At 46.5% G+C, this 20,274-nt stretch overlaps 1 protein-coding gene across 12 annotated transcripts in view; it reads left to right on the top strand.

Annotated features, from left to right (window-relative positions):
* Positions 1-17,998, top strand: part of PDE10A (phosphodiesterase 10A) — a 631,241-nt gene extending 613,243 nt beyond the window's left edge. For 11 of the 12 annotated variants that reach the window (XM_070073294.1, XM_051855147.2, XM_002714982.5 and 8 more), the window contains 4 exons: positions 4,554-4,665; positions 8,414-8,494; positions 11,083-11,171; positions 12,402-17,998. In XM_070073294.1, the coding sequence (XP_069929395.1) occupies positions 4,554-4,665; positions 8,414-8,494; positions 11,083-11,171; positions 12,402-12,510 (391 nt within the window). In that variant the 3' untranslated portion in view covers positions 12,511-17,998. The remainder of the gene's footprint in view (positions 1-4,553; positions 4,666-8,413; positions 8,495-11,082; positions 11,172-12,401) is intronic. The other variant, XM_070073291.1, reaches the window with a different exon arrangement.
* The last annotated feature ends 2,276 nt before the right edge of the window (positions 17,999-20,274 follow it).

Raw genomic sequence — 20,274 nt, forward strand, 5'->3', positions numbered from 1 at the left:
TAATAATAAGGAAGTGTCACTCCTCCAGCTTTGTTCTTCTTTGAGATTGTTCTGTCTATTCGAGGTGACTGAGATTCCACATGAATTTTAATTTGAGCTTTCTATTTCTGCTCTATCCAGTTTTGGTAATGTTTTACATGCACTCACAAAGCAGGGCACCTGGTCTGTTCTAGAAATGGGCAGTATCATATCAGGTAGCTCCAGTGTCAGTCAAAGCCTGGTCTTCTTACCACAAGTGTGCTCTAGCCTGTGGTAGAAAATATTTTTATAACCGAAAGAGATAATATATTCTCAGTAGAAGAAGTGACCTTGTGTACTTGTGACTGCTTTATCCGTTTGGAAATCATTTCGTCTAAGAAAGATAAATGATTTAAAATCCCAAAGGCTTAAAAATACGGAATTGTATTACTTTTTATCACACTGTAAGATGTCTGAAGATCTTGGCTTGCTTAACTTTACTGCTAAGTGACGCTGCAGAAAACCAGACTTTCTGTCTTTTTGCTCTGCCACCCCTGGCCTCCTGGCCTCCTGGCCTCCTGCTGGTTTCTTACTCTCAGGTCAGGTGGACTTTCCCAGGTCACTCTTCCCTCTGTTGATCTCCAGTCTTTGTTCCCTTCCCTCTGGGGCTGAGCACCACTTGTCTTTTCCCTGTGTCGGAAGCCCTCAGCTTCTGATACTTGCTCCCTGCCTTTTATCCTTACCAGGGGTCCTTGCCTCCTGCCCCTAACACTGGCTATGTCACTTTCCAGTGCTGACCCCTGTGGCCACGACTCCGCCTAGAAGATGGTAGCTGCTCTGGTTTGAATGTCCCCTTCAGAATTCATTCTGAGATGCAATGGCCATTGCAACAGCCTTAAGAGAAGGGGACACAGGGCAGGAGGACACCCCACTGATGAACGTGTTAAGGTCTTGATTGCTTCCCTGGCTCTCTGGCTTCCAGCTGGATTTAGCCACTGGAGATGAAGACAAAAGATGGGAGGGTGGGGAAGGAAAAACCTGATGTGTTTGCTCCTCTGGCTTCATCCCTGCTGCCCCGTGGTTTAACAGTGCTTGAGAGGGAGGCTCTCCTCCAGTGCAGCCCTGCCTGGGTCTGGCAGTTCCCTCCCTGCCCCTCCGGAAGTGGTGACCTCCCCCTCTTTTGCTGCCCCTGAGTGTCTTGCCCTGCCCTGGTTCCCCTCAGCCCTGACTTTGTGAACAGTCCCTTCCTGGATGCTCCGATTGTCTGGGTGGGCCACCTGCCACCTGTTTCACATTAACAAGGGGCTGAGACACACCCTTAATAAAGGAGGTAAAGTTACAATGTTGTCAAACTGGGCCACATTTCTAATTTTCCCACATGTAAAATGATAGTAGACATTTGGGAGGTGGGTCCACACCTCTCTGAAGTGTTCACAGGGCCTAGTATGAATAGCGGAGGTAAGAGTTAAAGGACTTGAATCTTTGATGTCCAGCTCCTGTGGAAATGGTGCCAGCCATTCGGTCTTTTCTACTTGGATACACTCACACAGTAAGAATTGCTGCAGCAGTCACGTGAGAGAGTGTTCTGTATTCATCCCCATACCTCCACCCGACACCTGTTTAAAGGTACTTCTGTGTTCCATGTGGCCCAGCTGGGTGTCGCTGCTTCTGTCCCAGTGAGACATCAGGTCCGCAGCCAGGTGGCTTTCTAGAGCGTGTGGAGTGGGATTGGGGTGGACGTGGGTCTACTTATTCCTCCGTATAATCCATTTGAGATCCTGCATGCTGTGCAACCCCTTTTGCCTTCCTTTTGTAAAGCTGTGTGATTTCTCCCATCTGATTTGTGAGAAGAGGTTTAAACTTCCCTGCGCATGGTGGAAGCTCCTCCTTCTGTCAGCTCTGCACGCCTGCCGCAGGTCTTCTGCTCCTTATTTGTTCCTCCTGGGGTAATGCATGGGGAGGGGGAGGCAGGGGGAGAAGACTGGGGGAGAGAGAGGTAGCTCCTGTGCAGTTCATCTCTTTCATCTTGGCGCTGCCTCCAATGTCTGGACTCCTGTGGCTCATCTCCACCAGTGTCCTGGACCACAGCCGCCATCTTCACTCAGTGGAACTGCTCTGGTGTTCTCCTGAGTGAGCTCTGGGCGTCTGCCCTGCCCTCCTCCAGTTCCAGGGATCATTCTCCACCTTGGGGGACAGCAGATCCTCCCTGAGATGTGTACGTGTCACTTGGGAAGGGCTCCCACGTCCTGACCTCCAAACCTGGGACAGCAGTCCCACTGCTGCCTTGGCACCAGCCGTCTCTCCAAGCCCTCCGCGTTTCCTGTTTCACCTCGTCCCCTCATGTCAGCCACAGGGTTTTCTCTGTGTTCCTCGAAGGCCCCAGGCTTGTTTCCACCTGAGGACCTCACTCATGTTGCTCCCTGCTGCAGCTCGCGGGGATCACCACAAGGTTTCTCCTCCTCCCATTTATTTACGTGGCACTGGCTGCTGCGTGAAACTCTGTCTGCTTATTGTCTCCAGTTTCCTGCTAGAATATTAGTTCTGCAGGAGCCAGACCTGTTCTGTTCATGGCTGCAAGTGTCCGATACGTGTGTTTGGAATATATGAATAAAGTGAGACCCTCCAGGATCACTGTACTGAAATGGCTTGTGTCACAGGCAGCCTGTTGGGCTCCTGCTTCATTGTTTTTATTTACCGGGTAAAGATCAGGGCAGGGATATGTTATGATAAACTCAGTCCCTTTCACAATTGGTCATTAAAATGCATCAAGAATTAAATCTCTACACCAGTTAGGTCTGTATTCCATTCCTGGACAGAATTAAAAGCAATCCCAATTCATGTCAATATTTCTTGGCAACCATGACTGTGTGATTTGTAATTCAGAATTAAAAATAAAAGTAACTCTACTTACTAAATGCATTTAATGCCAGATTTCTAATCTGTTTAATGTTGTGGTTAACAGTGTGAAAGCTAACTGGTAAATTGTTTCATCTAACTGATTTTGATGGGGCAGTTTAAAGGATAGCATTTCATAACCTGTCCAATACTTGCAATAGCAACTGTACATGTGGAATCATTTTCCGTGAAAACGTTCTTTTCATATGTTGTGCAGTATCCGGTTGGATTAGCATTCCTTTTGTTTGACAGATTTAGTAAATAAGAACTCATTCATAAGATAAAGTTTATTAGAATATTAACCAAAAGAAATAAATATTAATTTTTGGATGAATATAGGTGAAATGAGATTGGATTATTCTAGTCACATGAAATAATTATTTGTAAACAAAATAATAGATTTATCACATTCTGTTTCTGTTTAAATGAATCTACCTTTATGAAGACGGGTCATATACCATTCCTACAGAAACCCAAATCCAAGAATATGCTTAGAAAATTCCTCAGTAAGAAAATCTTGCAGTTCCCGGATCACTTTAAGAGATTTGGTTCTTCATGTGTCATCTGGGCAGGTTGACAGGAAGAGTATAGACAATTCTAATCAGTATTTTGAGAGTTAATGTAGTCTAATGTGTTAGAGACTTGCTACCCTTTTTGAAATGTAACTCACCAAAAGTAAGGCTGTAAAAAGAAAAACACGGCTCACTAGGCTAATGCTCCACCTTCGGCACCAGCACCCTGGGTTCTAGTCCCAGTTGGGGCACCAGATTCTGTCCCGGTTGCTCATCTTCCAGGCCAGCTCTCTGCTGTGGCCTGGGAAGGCAGTGGAGGATGGCCCAAGTGCTTGGTCCCTGCACCCGCATGGAAGACCAGGAGGAAGCACCTGGCTCCTAGCTTCAGATCGGCACAGCGCCGGCTGTAGCGGCCATTTTGGGGGGTGAAACTAACGGAAGAAAGACCTTTCTCTCTCTCTCTCTCTCTCTCTCTCTCTCTCTCTCACTGTCTAACTCTAACTATCAAAAAAAAAAAAAAAAAAAAAAAAAGGAAAAACGAGTTTATAAACGGCCTAAAGGAAAGTAGCCGATGGAGAAGAGATGACTTTGGTAACTTTTGGATAATGGTTCCTGGAAAGAAGCAGGGTCCCTCTGAAGTCCAGGAGCCTTAGCTGTTGGGAGCCCATCCAGGTCAGAGGTGCTACTGAAAACCAGGCCGGGCTGCTCAACCTCAGGGCACAGGAGGAGGTGCCAGGCCTCGGTGTGCTCGGGCTGCGGGCAGTCCTGGAGCACTGAGCTGAACAGACTCCCAGCACCTCCCGCTTCCCTCCCCACAAGGGCAGGATTGGTATAGACTTCCTCTCAGAGTTCTTCCCATGAAAATCTAAACGTGGCTGACGGCCGTCAGCGTGGCACAGGGGTTTTGATGAGAGCGGAGCCACGAGCCACCCTGGATTTGGTCTCAGCTGTGGTGCTGAGGCAGCAGGAACAGGTGATTCACCCCCATGGAACTGCTGATAGATGAACGCACTGTTGGTTAATTCCATTTCCCTGTCCTGCTGTTACTTGTGCCTGGCCTTTTGTGCCCTCTCCTCCCCCGATTGAGTAACTCAGGCTTAAACCTTACTCCTGAAAACAGAGTCTTTCTAGAGCTGATTGTGAATGTGCCCATGCTGTGCTGACCAATCTTACGTCATTGTCTTCCAGAGACCGGGTAATTGGTTTGATGATGACTGCCTGCGACCTTTGTTCTGTGACAAAACTGTGGCCGGTTACAAAGTTGACAGCAAATGATATATATGCAGAATTCTGGGCTGAGGTAAGTCTCTGATTCTTAGTTAACATAGTTAATATCAAGAAACAGGAAGTATTTGAAGAGACGCTGAATATATGGGCAGTTTACTAAAGTCTGCTAGTTGCCAGTGTTGTAGCTATTTCAGAAAGGGTGAAGGATTTAGCAGGTACTCAGATCCAAAGTGATCTCAGTTACTCTGCGCTGTGTGCGTGGTCAGTTTCCTGGTCTCAGCTGCAGCACTCCGGGACCTTATCCGCAGAACAGCAGTGCAACAGTGCCGGTGGTTTGTCCGCTCAGTCCCTAACCACTCCAGGACATCCGCCTTAGGGAGGCAGCAGACAAAGCCTGCAGAGGAACTCAGGATAGATCGTGGGCCGTGGCTGCTGAAGTAGACACTTTGGAGAAGCTTCCTTTTGGACCATGGGCGGAGGGAATATGCAAATACACACACAGGTCAGTGCACCTGGAAGCTGAGTTCTGTGTGTCTCCTGACACAAGCGTGTGAGGGGCTGCGTCGTCTAACGTGTCAGTAATGAGCGAGCGTTCACTCCTCAGCCTGCTTCCTGAATTGTGTGGGAGAAACAGAACACATTTCTCCTTTCAGATGAGCCACACCTCGGTCCCTACACCTGCAAGTATTACCGGGGGAGGGGCACTAGGAATCCCTTGGGAACCACCTCTAGCCAGAGAAATGAAAGTAAGTTTGAAAGGAAAAGAGTTATGTGGTTGGTGACTCAGCCACACATCCACTCGTCCAGAGGAGCAGGTGTGAGACAGAGACCCAAGAATCGTTCCGCCACGGGGTAGCAGGCCTGCTCTGTTAGGTTTGGTCGTTTCATGCCGGTGGACCCAAGTCTTGCCGCATGAGGACCACAGGACCGAGTTGACTGTGTCTGTGCTGCTGCTTCTCCAGAATGCCTCTGCATTATGCCTGCCTTAGTAAGATATGTTTTCTTTATTGTGTGTTATTAGAACCTAATTCCTACCAGGCTCAATTAGGAAGACTGTTTCGGATGTACATGCATTAACTGTAATATTTGATTTCATTATTGAATTCAGCTGAATTTGCATGTTTGTAACCTAGAATACATTCTGTAAATATCACATAGGAAAAGTGGCCTGAAGCTAGCTATTGTATTATACATAGTTTTACCTAACAACGATACATTTTTAAAAAAAATTTTAAAGATTTATTTTATTTGTTTGAAAGACAGAGTTACAGAGGGAGGTAGAGACAGAGAGGTCTTCCATCTGCTGGTTCATTCCCCAGATGGCCACGGTGGCCGGAGCTCCCACATGAATGCAGGGGCCCAGGGAGTTGGGCCATCCTCTATTGCTTTCCCAGGCCATAGCAGAGAGCTGGATCAGAAGTGGAGCAGCCAGGACTAGAACCAGTGCGCATATAGGATGCAGGTGCTTCAGGCCAGGGCTTTAACCCACTACGCCACAATGCCAGCCCCCATTTTAAAAAAATTTTGACAACTCTATTTGTATTATAAGTGTTGATTGACATACAACAGAGGGACAGGTGTTGGCCTAGTGGTTAAGATGCAAGGGAAGAATTCTGCACCAACACCAGATTGCCTGGCTTTGATTCCCAACTTCAGCTTCATGTGTCAGGTCTGTGCTAATGCAGACCCCAAGAGGCAGCAGCTGGTGGGATTCCTGCCACCCACATGGAAGACCTAGACTGAGTTCCTGGCTACTGGCTTCAGCCCCAGCCATTGCAGGCATTTAGGGAACAAGCAAGTAGATGGGATCTCTCTCTTTCTCTTTCCCTCCCCTTCTCTCCCCTCCTCTCCCCCCTCCACTTCTTCCCTCCCTCCCCTTCCCTCTTTTCTCCTCCTTTCTCCCTCCCTTTCTCCCTCTCTCTCTTTTTCTCTCCTTCCTTTTCTCTTTCTTTCCTTCTGTCCCTCCCTCCATCTCTCTCTCTCCTTCTCTGCCTGTGAACGTGAAAAGTGGCAGACAAGTAATGTAGACCCCCTCCCCCCGTTGTAGTCCTCCTGATCATTCAGTCCACGGGTGTGGTTAAGGGCCCATGCCGCTCACAAGCACAGTCTTCAGGACCTGGCCACCCTGGAGGCAGGGAGGTGACTGAAGTCCCGCCCGTCATCTAAATATCCACAAAGCACCATGAGCTCTCAGCTGCACCGTCACTCCCTCCCTCAGACCACCACCGAGTCCTGCCTGCATCCGGCAGCTTGCTGCCTGGACTCTTCTCTCCCTTTGGAATCAGCATGGTGGTGGCTGAGTGCGTGGTCTTCAGTGTTGCTTAGACTGCAGTCCTGCTAGGGGGTGGGGCACTGCCTGTGCAGCCTCGGGCCAGGTTTCAGACTCTTCCCTGTGCCCCAGTTAACACATGGAATGAAATTAACAAATGACGTTAGCAAACCGATGAAAAGATACACTTATTTGGGGGCAAACACGTTTTGAAATCCATGTGCAGTTTTTTCATAACTTTGACCAGACCGCTCTTCAATTCTGATTGCATCAACATCAGCTTCAACCCACTTCACTCTGCTAAAGACCAAGAACATGACCTGGGTGCCCAGAGCCCCACCTACCAGGCCCCTGCCCATTGCCTGTCTGGACATAGCCCTGTCTCGGCCACTGCTTGTCTTGACCCGGCCTCTCTAATTGCTGTTCTGGCCATTTTTCCTGACTGTGCCCAGAGCACTCTCCAGCCCTCTCCCTGTCCCTGCTGTGTATGCGGTCACTTGTGCTCTGTATTTTCCAGTTTCACGTTGATCCTTATTGTAAGTTTGTATCCAAGTCACTGTTCACTTAAAAACCATGTTCCTTATCCAACCTGTAGCTTCCTTGATGCTGAGGGACTTTATATGTTTCATTCCCTTAGGATGGAAAAGAAAAAAGGATTGAGACCACTGATGTCAATCAGTAATAAGAAGGCAGCAGTCCAAGCGCCTCCCTTGCTAGGACGGGTGTGCTGGTCCTTTACATACAGAGTTTTAGTGTGGATTATAACAGTTTGTTTCTAGACCCCATTTTAGCACATCCAGGGAGTTTTTAGTCTACACCTGTATTTTCTGGAAACAAGGACATTAAAAATTGAAGAAATAACAAGTATGAGGGAAGAGTAGGGAGTTAGGAGAAACCACAACATGTTCAGAAAGATGATTTTTAACAAGATTTAGAAAATAAATAAAAAGCACGATAATCTGGAAGCCCTGTAGGGTGGGGATGATGTGTGCTCCTCGAAGGTTTAGTGAGTACTGGATGAAACACTGCCGGCCAGTGCTCAGCCCAGCGCCTGCAGCGTGCAAATCCTTGTGAGGATGATCTGTGGCAGCATGCGTGACGATGACATGTACACTGCACCTCACCCATGCGTCCTGGCTGACCGCCACCCATTCCTCCCCCAGCAGTGTCCCTCTGCCAAGCCTCTCTGCTTCTGTCCAGAGCAAAACCCTTGGCAGATCCGCGGGGAAGGCCCTGAGGCCCCTCCACGTCGGGTGGTGCTCGTCCCTCCTCCCCATCCCTGCATCTCTTCTGCTTCCAGCGTTTACTGCCGTGTGCACAGTGAAACCAGAGGAGGTGGCTGGGAGCCTGGTGGGTCAGTACCAGGAAAACACACCAGGCAGCAATGCATCAAGGCTTTCATCTTCTTACCACGTTCCAACAGCCGATAACCAGAAACATTGTTTGTCTTGAAGTGAATTAACAGATAGAGGGTACAACTCACCAGTACTACAATTCTGTAATGATTTGAGAATTGAAGAGCTGTGATTTCCCTCCCTCTTCTTTATCTTAGGGTGATGAAATGAAGAAGCTGGGAATACAACCCATTCCTATGATGGACAGAGACAAGCGGGACGAAGTCCCTCAAGGCCAGGTACGAAACACAGTCACATTGTTCTTGGTGACGTCAGAGAGGGCTGGCTGGCCACACGATCGTGCATGAAAAGGAAGCATACCCCTTCTTGTGATGTTTGGGTGTGGGCAGTGGGTCTTTTCAGGCCTCGCGTTTACTGCAGAATTGTGGCGATTGGTCTTGGAGCGTCAGAGAAGTGGAGTAAGGGCAGCCCTGCACTGGGGATGCGGTCCACTGAAGTGAGCTTCCACAGGCACGCGTGCTCCTAGGTGTCCAGTCTCTACTGGGACCTGGACTCTGAACGAGTGTGATTTGTCCCCAAGGCTGCCAGCCAAAGTAGGAGATCCTGAAGTGGAGGGACTCTGTGCTCGGCGTCAGGACCTGCAACCAGTCAGACCCTCTCCATGTAGATGCTGCTCAGGGAGTAGAGAGGGTTGGACTGAGAATTCACAGCTGCCTTCGTCATCCCTTTCAACAGACACAATTACAATGGACAGGCTTTCATTTCTGACGTGAAATAGATGGGAGAGATGAATAGACGTTAGTGTTTTCAACAGGCGGTAAATATTTTGTCATTAGCTGTATGCTGCAGATGTTGATTTAGGCCCAGCTTGCTGTAACGGACAATGCTGAGTATCTTAGTTACCTTGCTGAGTCTTATCACAGCACTGATGGCTTTCCAGGACCTGCTACACGGTGCTGTAATGCTTTGAGAGCCCTTGTACCTGGTGAGCTTTGCGCGGGTTTGCGTGCTGTGTCAGGGTCTTCCTGAACTACCGACCTCCCAGTGGTGTAAGGGTGTGGTCAGTTATGAGCGGGTGATTATGATACAGAATCGGTTTAGAAAATCTTTCCGAAAATCCATAGGATAATGGATTTAGGTAAGTTCTTAAAATTTCCTACTTTATTTAAAGTCAGTTTATATGAAAGTCTGGACAAGTGCCCGGTCGCTGCAGGGCAGCAGCACAGGGAAGAAGCTGAGCGCTGTGCTCACGGTGTTTGCCTCTGATGAGCAATCTGTCTGCAGCCTTAGCTCGCTCTGTGCAGGATGCTCACTCTTCCTTCTGTGTTTGACAGCGCAGCTGGCACAGCCACCCCCCACACATACTGCACTTTTATTTTACAGTTTGATTGTGAGCTTCCTCACACGTGTGGCCGCAGCTCTTTGTCTTTCCTGCCCGGTTCCTGCTTTTCCATCTCCATCACATTTGAAAGTCCTTTCCCACCTTAACATCCCATAAACACCTGCCTGTTTTCTTAAGTTATTTTTTGTTTCATTCTGTTTTGTTGGTTAGTTGATCTGGAATTTATCTTGTTATGTAGTTCAATGATGGGGACCTAACAGTTTTTTTCTTTTCAAATATTTAAACAGTCAGCTCAATGGAACACAGAGGACAGCTGACAATTTCTCATTGATACTATTGGGGTATGGCTCCTAGTCTAGGGATTTTAATAATAAAATAGGGGTTTTTTTATACTAGTTTGGTTTTTGCAAAATTCCAAGTCCATTTACAGATAAGATAATTTTAAATTAAATATTTATGTGGTCAACTAATATTTTACCTACCACATTGCTTCTAGATTGTTGATTACTGTGAAATTGTTCTTCACCTTAACAGTGACATCTCTACCATGCAGTGATTTTCTTGTTCTTAGAATCTTACGCCCCTGGCGTCTGCTAATGTCACAATAGGAAAGCCTGTGGGGGGCCAGGAAGTTAAAGGTGTGGATGTAGAGACACCACCCTAGCAGGATCATCGTGACCATGGCCTTGGCGGCAGGAGAGGCAGCTCTGATCCTCCTTTCTCCTTTGACGCATCTCATTGAAGTTCAGTTCTGTAAAGCAGTTGGACAGCCGAGGTCTGGGGTCTCCTCATGGAGGACCGCTGTTTTGTTTTGTACATATTAGGAACAGCTAGGCAGTCACTTACAGCTGGCCGGACCGTGTGCTCTCACCAACAGTCGGTTACCTCTGCTCCTCATAGGCCCTTCTCAGGGGGCATCATGTATGTGCACAGTGACTCACTCAGAATTCCTGATAAAACGTCCTTTCACCGATCTTTAAAGTGCTGTAGACTGTTAAACTGTGAAATCTGATATACTGAGAGAACAATAACCCAAGAGAACTGTGACCTTTGCTGTAGTTCCAAACCCAAGGAATGAGTGGAAACCAAAGTAGGTGGGGGGTCGAGTGTCACACAGAAATCCCCACGTTCTTCCTGAGCGTCAGCTCGGAGGAGGCAGGCGTGTGAGCGAGAGCAGGTTTGAGTTGACCATGTCCAGGAGAGCGCTAAATCTGACCGAGACAGCAGCATGACTGGGATTACGACAGGACCGATCTGTGAGTAGAATCTGTGTAATGCATTGGGTTTGAAATTTCAGTGAGTATGAACTTTGTAATATGCCCAGGCTTTGTATGTGTTTTATTTCTAGGATATATTTTAATCCACTTTAAAATGTTCTACTGTAGCAATCACCTTCCCAAACAAACTAAGGCATCTAATTTTATAGTTAGACCTCAGACAGAAAATTCACTTAGGATACCCAGGTGCCTCTGTGACCACTAACGTTCGGTGTTGTTTCTCATCCTGGTTTCTGTGTGGAGGCAGCTTGGATTCTACAATGCTGTAGCCATTCCCTGTTACACCACCCTCACCCAAATCCTGCCTCCCACCGAGCCTCTGCTTAAGGCATGCAGGTACGTACCAGACACCACGCTGTCATGTTACCAAAAAAAAAAAAAAGCAACAGCTTTGCTCTTCATCCTGACCGAGGCTGTGTGTGTCTTATCTGCCGTTTACAATGGATGTCCGAATCCTATGGGCCGTGTGTTTGCCTAAGTATTGAGTTGTGCTGTTCATGGGCTGTGGGAGGTCCTAGCTGAGTGACTTCCCCAGGGCAGCTTCTCTCCTGGGTCTGACTGATATCAAAGAGGGATCTTGGGCACTGACTCTCACTTTGTTCTTGCCCTGTCTTCACAACAGCACAGAGAGAACAGGTGGCAGCATGGGCCTGACACTGCAGGGGGTCAGCTGTCCAGCTGACCAGAGGGTGTCTATCCAGAGACCACTCAGGGTTGGGGGGATCCTTTCCCCTTTTTTGTATCTGCCTGCATGCATTTTGTCCTAAGGTTTGTGACCATCACATCTCTGCCATGAGGCCTTATCTCCTGGGCCAGGCTGCGTCCCACTGCCCATGACCCAGAGCTGGCCACCAAGGCAGAGTGGCCGTGGCCTTCAGGAATCACGCAGCCTTGACATCCTTGCAGCTCACTGCTCGCGTACATGTGAGCAGCATTTACTCTTCAAGTCAATCACGCACCACAAGGGAACAAGAAGACTGGTTTGGTTTTTGTCACAAAGATCCCTACTCCATACTCTTTATAAAAAGACAGGGTGGTTAGGTCTCGTAGGGGAGCTTGTTAGGACAGGACCTCGGCTTCAATCGCAGTTTGTTGTTTAAATGGAAGAGGGGGAAACTTTAATTAAAAGTAACGTTGCTACCTTCTTCCAAAAAATACTGAAGCCGTTCTGTTACCTGTCTGGCTTCGATTTCCCCGTCCTCTCCTCGTCTGGTTGGAAGGCTGACCCCAGGAATACTGGGACTTCACAGAGATCCTGTCGTATTTGTAGGAGTTCCCCTCGGGGAAGGCGTTCTCTAGCAGAGCGGGTGCAGGAAGGATCTTCTTGCCCTTGGCCGGCTCTGCCACAGCAGAAATCCAAGCTCTGTGCTCGCTTTCTCTGCTGTCGAACTGACTTCACGCGTCTTCCTTAAGGAAGCAAAACAGACCAACCCAGCCAGCCCTGGGCAGGAGAGCGAGAGCGCCTGCCCGGCCGTCGGCAGGGCTGCTGTGCTGGGTTGTGCCAGGACAGCTTGGCCCAGGGCTCCTGTCTGCAGCCTCACCTGTCACTGCGTCTTCCATCCCTAGGGATAACCTCAGTCAGTGGGAGAAGGTGATCCGAGGAGAGGAGACGGCGCTGTGGATCTCGTCACCGGCCACGGCCCCCGACCCCTGTCCTGGGAAGACGGAGGACTGATTGTGGCCCAGGGCCTCATCCACCTGGAGTTCCATCGCTTCTTTGACTTTCTTTCCTTTTGTTTTTGTTGGGGGGAGGGAGGGGGAACCTACACCTGGTACGTGGGGTGCAAAGCTCTTCAAGATGGTAACATCAGGGACACACGTCAGGCAGCTGACTTGCTGCCAGCCTCGGTGGAAGGCATCGCAGACAGAACACCCAGCGGCCCCCGGACTCTGAGGTCAGCTGGCCGCGTGGATCCAGGGACTCTGCACAGTGGCCTTTGCCAACAGGCCCACGTCACTGAGGCCATCATGGAAATGGACACAACGATCCCTAAGGGTACTTCTCATGGTTTCTTCCGAGTGGGGGTTAGAACGGTACTGTCATGGCTGCGTTCTGTGGCCTTCATGGTGGGGTTTGTTGTTGGCCGCCTGTGGTGGTGAGTCGGAGCCTGCAGTCCAGGACAGGCGTCCCTGAGGCCACAGAGCAAGCAGGGATGGGAAAAAGCCTTGTTTCAAAGCCCGGGGAATTCAGGCAGGCAGACAGGAGTTGTTTGAGTTTGTACCAAAGGGCTTAGACGCATCAATGTCACCATAAGCAAAGTAGACTTCTACCCTTTTGAGAAGAGAAGCAGGTGTACATCACGGCAACTCTCAGCACTTCAAGTGTCAATCCAGAAACTGTCCGAGAACTTTTTTTTCGTTGTTTTTTTCTTCACTGTAGTCTTCGCAAATTGACTGAAACTTTTGCATAAAGAACAAAATAAAAGCAAGGCATCTACTTTTTTTAACCATTAAGTCTTATGGATGTGAAATGTGAATTTTTAATAATGATTCCTTTATATTTTTACTTTGTGTCACTGCAGAAATTTAGACTCATTCAAAAATGAAAGGTTAAATCTAACCATTATTCAATTAAAAGACCATATATTTCCCTCAAAATCACTTGAGACCATAAAGTTCAGTCTCCTGTAAGTTCGTCTGGCTCTGCTGTGTTTGTGGCGGCTGCTCCGACCTCAGGGCAGGAGGGAGCGGCAGTGCAGTCCTGCTGCCCCGGGTGTCTGCCCTCCTCACTCTGCCGCAGAGCAGACACCACATAGAGCTCGGTGGTCTGGCTGGTGGCTTCTGTGTACTTGGAGGTCGGCTGATATGACTGTGCATTGTAAATGTTGTGAAAAGGCATAAAACCGATACTCCGGACCCCTTCCTACAAAGATGATTGGGCAGTCACTTCCAGTGCGTGTTAGTATGTCACAGGTGTTTGGTACGATGGTGCAGTAACTTCTAACTGGTTACTTCCAACCTGAAGAACTTAGAATCTCAAGAAGTGACAAGACAGTCCTTGACAGACAGCCCATCACAATGCACATGGCTGGAAACTGATAAAGCTAACTTTTACAGTTTGCTTCTACATATTCAATGTTGTACAGAGTGATACTCATGAGCTTGGCTTTACAAAACTAAATTGGAGGCTTCTGCAGCAATTTATTTATGTTGCAGCAGAGTTGGCTGTCCATCAGTATTGTTCTTATTTTAAAGTTAACACTGTGTGTTCAGTTTCATTATGGGCTTCTGAACGTTGCCATTTCCCTAGATGAAGCTCCATTTGCTATTGGAACTGCAGGCTATGAGGTAGAATGCATTACAAAAGAGAGGTATACCACTGTGGCTGGACACACACACACACACACACACACACACACACGTATGTATGTAATGTGTGTAGAAACACATAGATGTATATTTGATACACACGTATGTATGTACATAGACATACATGTGCATGTACATATATGAGATATACACCCATATACGTGAGAGACTGGCAGAGACACACAGAGGCATAGGGAAGCAAACATATATGAAAAGTGAGAATCAGCCCTGTTCTTCAAAGTCTCTGTATTGGGAAACATCTGTTGCCTGATAAGGAGTTGATTACAAAGCGGGATTTTTGTGTGCATTGTCATATAGCAGCGTATTTTTTTTCTGCACATAAATTTGTGAAACTGGATCCCCACGAATATAAAGTGAATCCCATACTTTAATCCAGTCATCTAATTTAACTTAGAGGCTGAATTGCAGGAGAAGGAATAGCATTTAAGATTTTTTCTTTAATCAGCTGCAGGAATTCTCCTTTGTGCAGAACAGTCAGAGAAGTAGGACTCTCTTGGCCATGCTTGCCTTTTAAAACTGCTGTTCTGATGAGACGATTACAAAAAAGCTGTCTCAGTCTGATGTGGTCAGACACGCCAAGTGACGTGACCTCTGCTTTGCACCTGCGTGGACTCATTAGTGAGACTCTGTCACGACAGAACACATTCCAGTGAAAACTGTTAACGTGGCTTTCCCCATGTGCTGGATTTACTAAAAACGGTCCAGGGTGTAGTGGTATTTAATTAATAATTTGTGGGGAAAAGTGCAGCATTTTTGGTAGATATAGTTAGAATGCACACTTTAGAGTCCTATTTCTTGTCTTTTTCCCAGATCTTAAAAGGACAGTGTGGCACCAGAAGCCTGGAAGGAGGGTGTTTTGTTTTGTTTTGTTTTGACTACTGGAAGTTTTGATGAGCTTCTCATTAGGGTGATATATTTCACATTGAGCCACATCTTCTGTGTCCAGTTTAAATTTGGTAACCCACTGTGACTGTAGAACGTTCACTTTGCAGAAATTTATATGGTACACACTGATGTATAATAGGCAAGTTTTATGGTTCCATGCAATTATCGCATTATCTTTTCAGAGTTCGTGAATATATTTTAAAGTTAGAAATGTTCTTGGAAATATAAATGTATGCCAACAATGATGAGAAACATTGAATTCAAGCAGTGGAAGAAAATCTGTAAAAAAAAAAACGGAAGCATCTTATTAATGAGTAGTAGAGTAGCAGACTCGACAAGTTCATTCTAAAAACTTGAAAGGAAACACAGTGGATGTGGACACCAGTGGTCCAAAGTGTTCCGTTGAGTCGGGCAGGGACTGTGAGCTGTTGCATGAGACACCACTGCCGGACAAGAGCCCAGGCTGAAATCCAGCCCCGTCGCCCTCCTCCCGATGCCCGGGGGGAGCGGATCTGTGCAGGAGTTAGAGCGCTGCTCCCCCACCCCACTTCCACAGCAACAGAAGCAGAGGTAGATTTGCCCAGTGTGGGTCTCCTCTTTTTAGCATGCTTCCTGAAGTTTTCATTGTGGACAGTCCCAGTGAATTTTGCTTTACTGATGTGTTCATATTCACTAGATACGTTTGTACAGGATACCCAGAGATGCATAGATCCTTAGATACCCGCTTTTCCCCCCATAGGTTTACTTATGAGTATTGTGTTTCTGGTCTTTTTAACTCAAAATTAAGGTTTGAGCTTTAATAGGACTAAATTATTCACCATGCCTTGAGCTGTGCCTTTGTTTTTAATATTCTCTATTCATGTACCCATTATTTTGCTTTTCTTGCTTAACTATAACTGAGAACACATTTAAGGGGACACACTCCTGGTCAGCTGTATCAACCTGAAAGAATAAGACCTTCTCTCCTCGTCAGACTTCTGTACCTGATTTTACTTCACTGATGTGTACCCTGATGATAATCAACTATTAATGGACACCTCAGATTCAGTCTCCTTTGCAAGAATTTCTAAGAACTGTGACACTGGTCATGATACGATTGTGTTGGGTTCAGGTACATAAGCATGATTTAGATTCTGAAAATCACTTCTTTGTTTATATGGTTGAAATGTGTTTGCTTTTTATATTTCACCAATTTGATTTAAGGTTTAAAGACAATATTCAGTTAGTCATTTTAGTGGTCCCTTCTATTGAAAGCTCTAGTCTGATTTTAAAATCACTGTAAAATGTAAATCAGCTTGAGTAAGCTCTGAGGCATTGTTTTACCACGCTTGTCAGCACACGGCTGTTATACTTTTACATGTGCTTAAGTTTTTATCCACATAATTTTTCTGACTCCTTAGACATTTATTAAGCTTAAACTAATGGTACCCAATTCAGTACACAGGTTTCTGTTTCCCATCATTTCTTATGCTGCATATCTTGGTTGTCTAAAGCATTGGATACGTCATATATGACGATGACAGTAGCGCAAGAAGGAAAAACGGTTCAGTGGTGGTGTGGTTCCCGGTGAAGAAGATGCAAGAAAGCAAGCGTCACTGCCTTTCCTCTTCTCGACCTAACAGTGGAGAGCAGTTCCTTCCGAGCTGTACAGGGTCTGCCTGCTGTTAACAGTGAGTGCGAGAACACTGTCGCTGAAGGTGCGGGCCTGAGCGTGGCTCCGGGCACGCACAGAACAACGCCGCCCAGGCAGCAGTGAACAGCCGCACCCGGGGTTTGTCACGTAGGGAAATCCCTTAACGTGTTTCATTTCTCCACTAATAATTTTGAAGTACTGTATATTTGCAGAAGTTTGGGTGGATAGTTTTTATTCCTGATGTAAGTTAACTTTTAAAAGTGTATCTCTAATACTCTAGCCCACCTAAAATATCATTAGATCATGGGCCCTGCAACCTTTGTTGTGTTGTGTTTTGTTTTCAGTCAGTTCAACGCCCAGTCCTGTTCTGTATCTCAAGTAGCTTTTGTAAACGGCGTGCGGGAATCTGATTTTCCATATGGTCTGCTGTGTGGCGTGTATGCTGTGTTCGTTCCGCGTGCGATTACAATACACTAGATTTCTCCATAGCAGGCATTGCTGCACAATGCCCCTACCTGTTCCAAATTATGTGCTTGCCCAAAACACTGTGAAACAGTTACCAAAATTGTACAAATGCAGCATTTTGATTATTTCTGACAAGACAAGGTGACTTTCTTTCCATGAACTCATGAACAAGAGAGGTCCTATATCCACACCAAGCATCTCGGAGTTGCTGCCCAAGCGCTCCTTACTGACCAACCGTGGCTGCAGATCATCCAGGCCGTGGGCTATCAGAAACATCTGCCCTGACGAACTGGTTTGCAGAGTCCGTGGATCTGTGTCCAGAGTTGTAACGGGCTCTCTTTTGGAAGGACAAAGAAGTTCAAGTTCACAGTATCCAACTTTATTATAGTTGATGAGTTAGCAAATTTTAAAAGATGATTTTATATAGACATATACAAATCTTTGTAAAATGCGCAAGTGCAATAATTTAAAGAGGTCTTAACTTTGCATTTATAAATTATAAATATTGTACATGTGTGTAATTTTTTCATGTATTCATTTGCAGTCTTTGTATTTAAAAGAAACCTTTGCTGTTATGTTTGTATAATAGAACAGTAACCATTTATTATAACTTAGGCAAGTTGTAAATAAATTCATACTTCAAACAGCCAGTATATATGCATATATGGGTGTTATATTACAAAATTTCTATTTACTTAACATGCTTAGAGCAGTGAGAAGCCCTTTGTTGATATGTAATTATACATATAAAATATATATATGTATGATACATGAAATATATTTAGAAATGTTCATAATTTTAATGGCTATCCTTTGGTGTGAATAATTGAATACAGTTTTTAAAATACCACCTTTCACGTTTATCATTTGCTCTCATTCGTGCGGAAGATAAGAAACATTTTGTAAAAGTTCATTGAAAACCCTCCTGGCCTTATTTGCCCAGAGGACACCAGGTTAACCGTGAGTTCATGTGCTTGGACAAGACAGCACCAGTGTCAGGTTCTGACCTCACTATATAAAGTTAAAGGTCAAAGACTCTCTGGGGAAGCAGTGATTTTTAGAATGATTGCTTCCAATTACAAAGGCAGCATCACCAAGTTCTGGACCCAGGTGGCCCCAGCGGCTCCCTAGCCTGCCCAGCTGCTGCAGCCACAACCCGAGTGCGCGTGGGCAGGAGACTGCTGTGTGCACGTCTGTTGTGCGCGTGTCGGGGCTCTTCCTGCTGTGGTGGACGGTGCACCTAACCCGTGCACAGGGATAGCTGGACTCACGGCTCATCTTTAGAAGTCTGCTCGCAGACTTTCATCTTGACTATCTCTGCTCGCCATCAAGAGGACATGCAAATGGTGATGCATACTTAAGGCTAAAAGGATTCCATGTGTCTTCAGATCCCTCCTTACACATACTAGAGCTAAACTTGGGGGTTAAAACCCCAGGTGTTTACTGGAATAAAGACCTGTTACACTGATAAGTAAATTGCCCACAGCCTTGTGAGTTAGAAGGGCGATGTAGAGTCTCAAAATCAAATTCCAGATGTTCACTAATGGAGTGGTCCCTAGATGTGTGACACTGGACCTGTGAGAGACAGGGGTTTTGCTAAAGGCTCATTTCCTGGCCGGCGCCGCAGCTCTCTAGGCTAATCCTCTGCCTTGTGGCGCCGGCACACCAAGTTCTAGTCCCGGTCGGGGCTCCAGATTCTGTCCCGGTTGCCCCTCTTCCAGGCCGGCTCTCTGCTGTGGCCAGGGAGTGCAGTGGAGGATGGCCCAAGTGCTTGGACCCTGCACCCCATGGGAGACCAGGAGAAGCACCTGGCTCCTGCCATTGGATCAGCGCGATGCACCGGCTGCAGCGCGGCGGCCATTGGAGGGTGAACCAACGGCAAAAGGAAGACCTTTCTCTCTCTCTCTCTCTCTCTCACTGTCCACTCTGCCTGTCAAAAAAAAAAAAAGGCTCATTTCCTGGGCAATGGAAATGCTTACTGTGTTAAAAATGAATTCCATGAGCTCATCTATACATCAAATTATTTGGTAATTAGAACTGTAGATTGGCACCCTATAAAGCTGATTTTGAGTCAAACCATCTTCATAATGTATACATTTTATTTTTCCCCCAACTTTACTATGTCTCAAGCGTTTTCAGAATAGCAGTATTTTTCATCAGATCTGTTTCCTGACCCAAAAGCAGCACTTGTCCAACACATGGACAGCTTACTGTGGGGAAGGAAGGGGTGCAGGGGAGGAGCTGGGGAGTGGAAGGCAGGAGGAGAGTTTCTGCTGCTTGGGGTTTGACTTCTCATGCAGCCTCCAGGCATGTTGCCAGTGCTTCCTACGCGCTTGTGCCTGTCTGGCCATAGCTACTGGAAGACCAGAAGGCCAGACATTTAATAAGACAGCTATATATTTTTTCAAATAATACACAGTAGATACTGGTCTCTTAAGAATGATCTAAGCTTGGTGAGACAGAAACCAAACAGAAGCACGTTCCTCACGCCCTGCTCTCCTCTTCCCACACTCTTGACGCACCCACCATCAAAAACAGAAGAGATGCCTCCCACAAGAGACTGAGACTTTTTTTGATTGGTGTAAGAAGCACGGGAAAGTGACTAAAAAATATTAAGCATTGGTTTGAAATAGCAGCTTCCAAATTTTTAACTGGTAATTGTACACATTCACGTGAGATTTAAAGTTGATGTTTGTGTCACTAAATAAATAGAACCCTCAAGATGGTGTCCTTGGGACATGAGAGTCATTCACAAGAAGACCCAAACATTTTAACCTGCAGGTCTTTATGTACTTTAAGAAAGTACAATTTACCTGCTTAAACCTGCATTGACTAAAAAAGCTGTGAATGAGAAAACCCCATTTCTTTTGTGTTCTGGGTTTTGACTATGACAGGTCACAAGTGTTAGGGGTGGGACCTGACTGTCTTTAGTACAGACTCCCTCCAGACAATGCAAGATGCCTTCTTTGCCATTTCCGGTAGGTGGTCTCCCAGCCACGCACCCTCACAATGCAAGCCAGACCACTCTCAGAAGCTCAAATGTTGCTTCCTCTGAGAACCTTTTCTCCCAGTTGGTGATACGCTTCGTCCTGAATGTGGTCCTCTCCTCTCCTGTGTTAGGGGAAA

Source organism: Oryctolagus cuniculus, chromosome 5 (assembly GCF_964237555.1).
Source record: "Oryctolagus cuniculus chromosome 5, mOryCun1.1, whole genome shotgun sequence".
Taxonomy (NCBI): Eukaryota; Metazoa; Chordata; class Mammalia; order Lagomorpha; family Leporidae; genus Oryctolagus; species Oryctolagus cuniculus.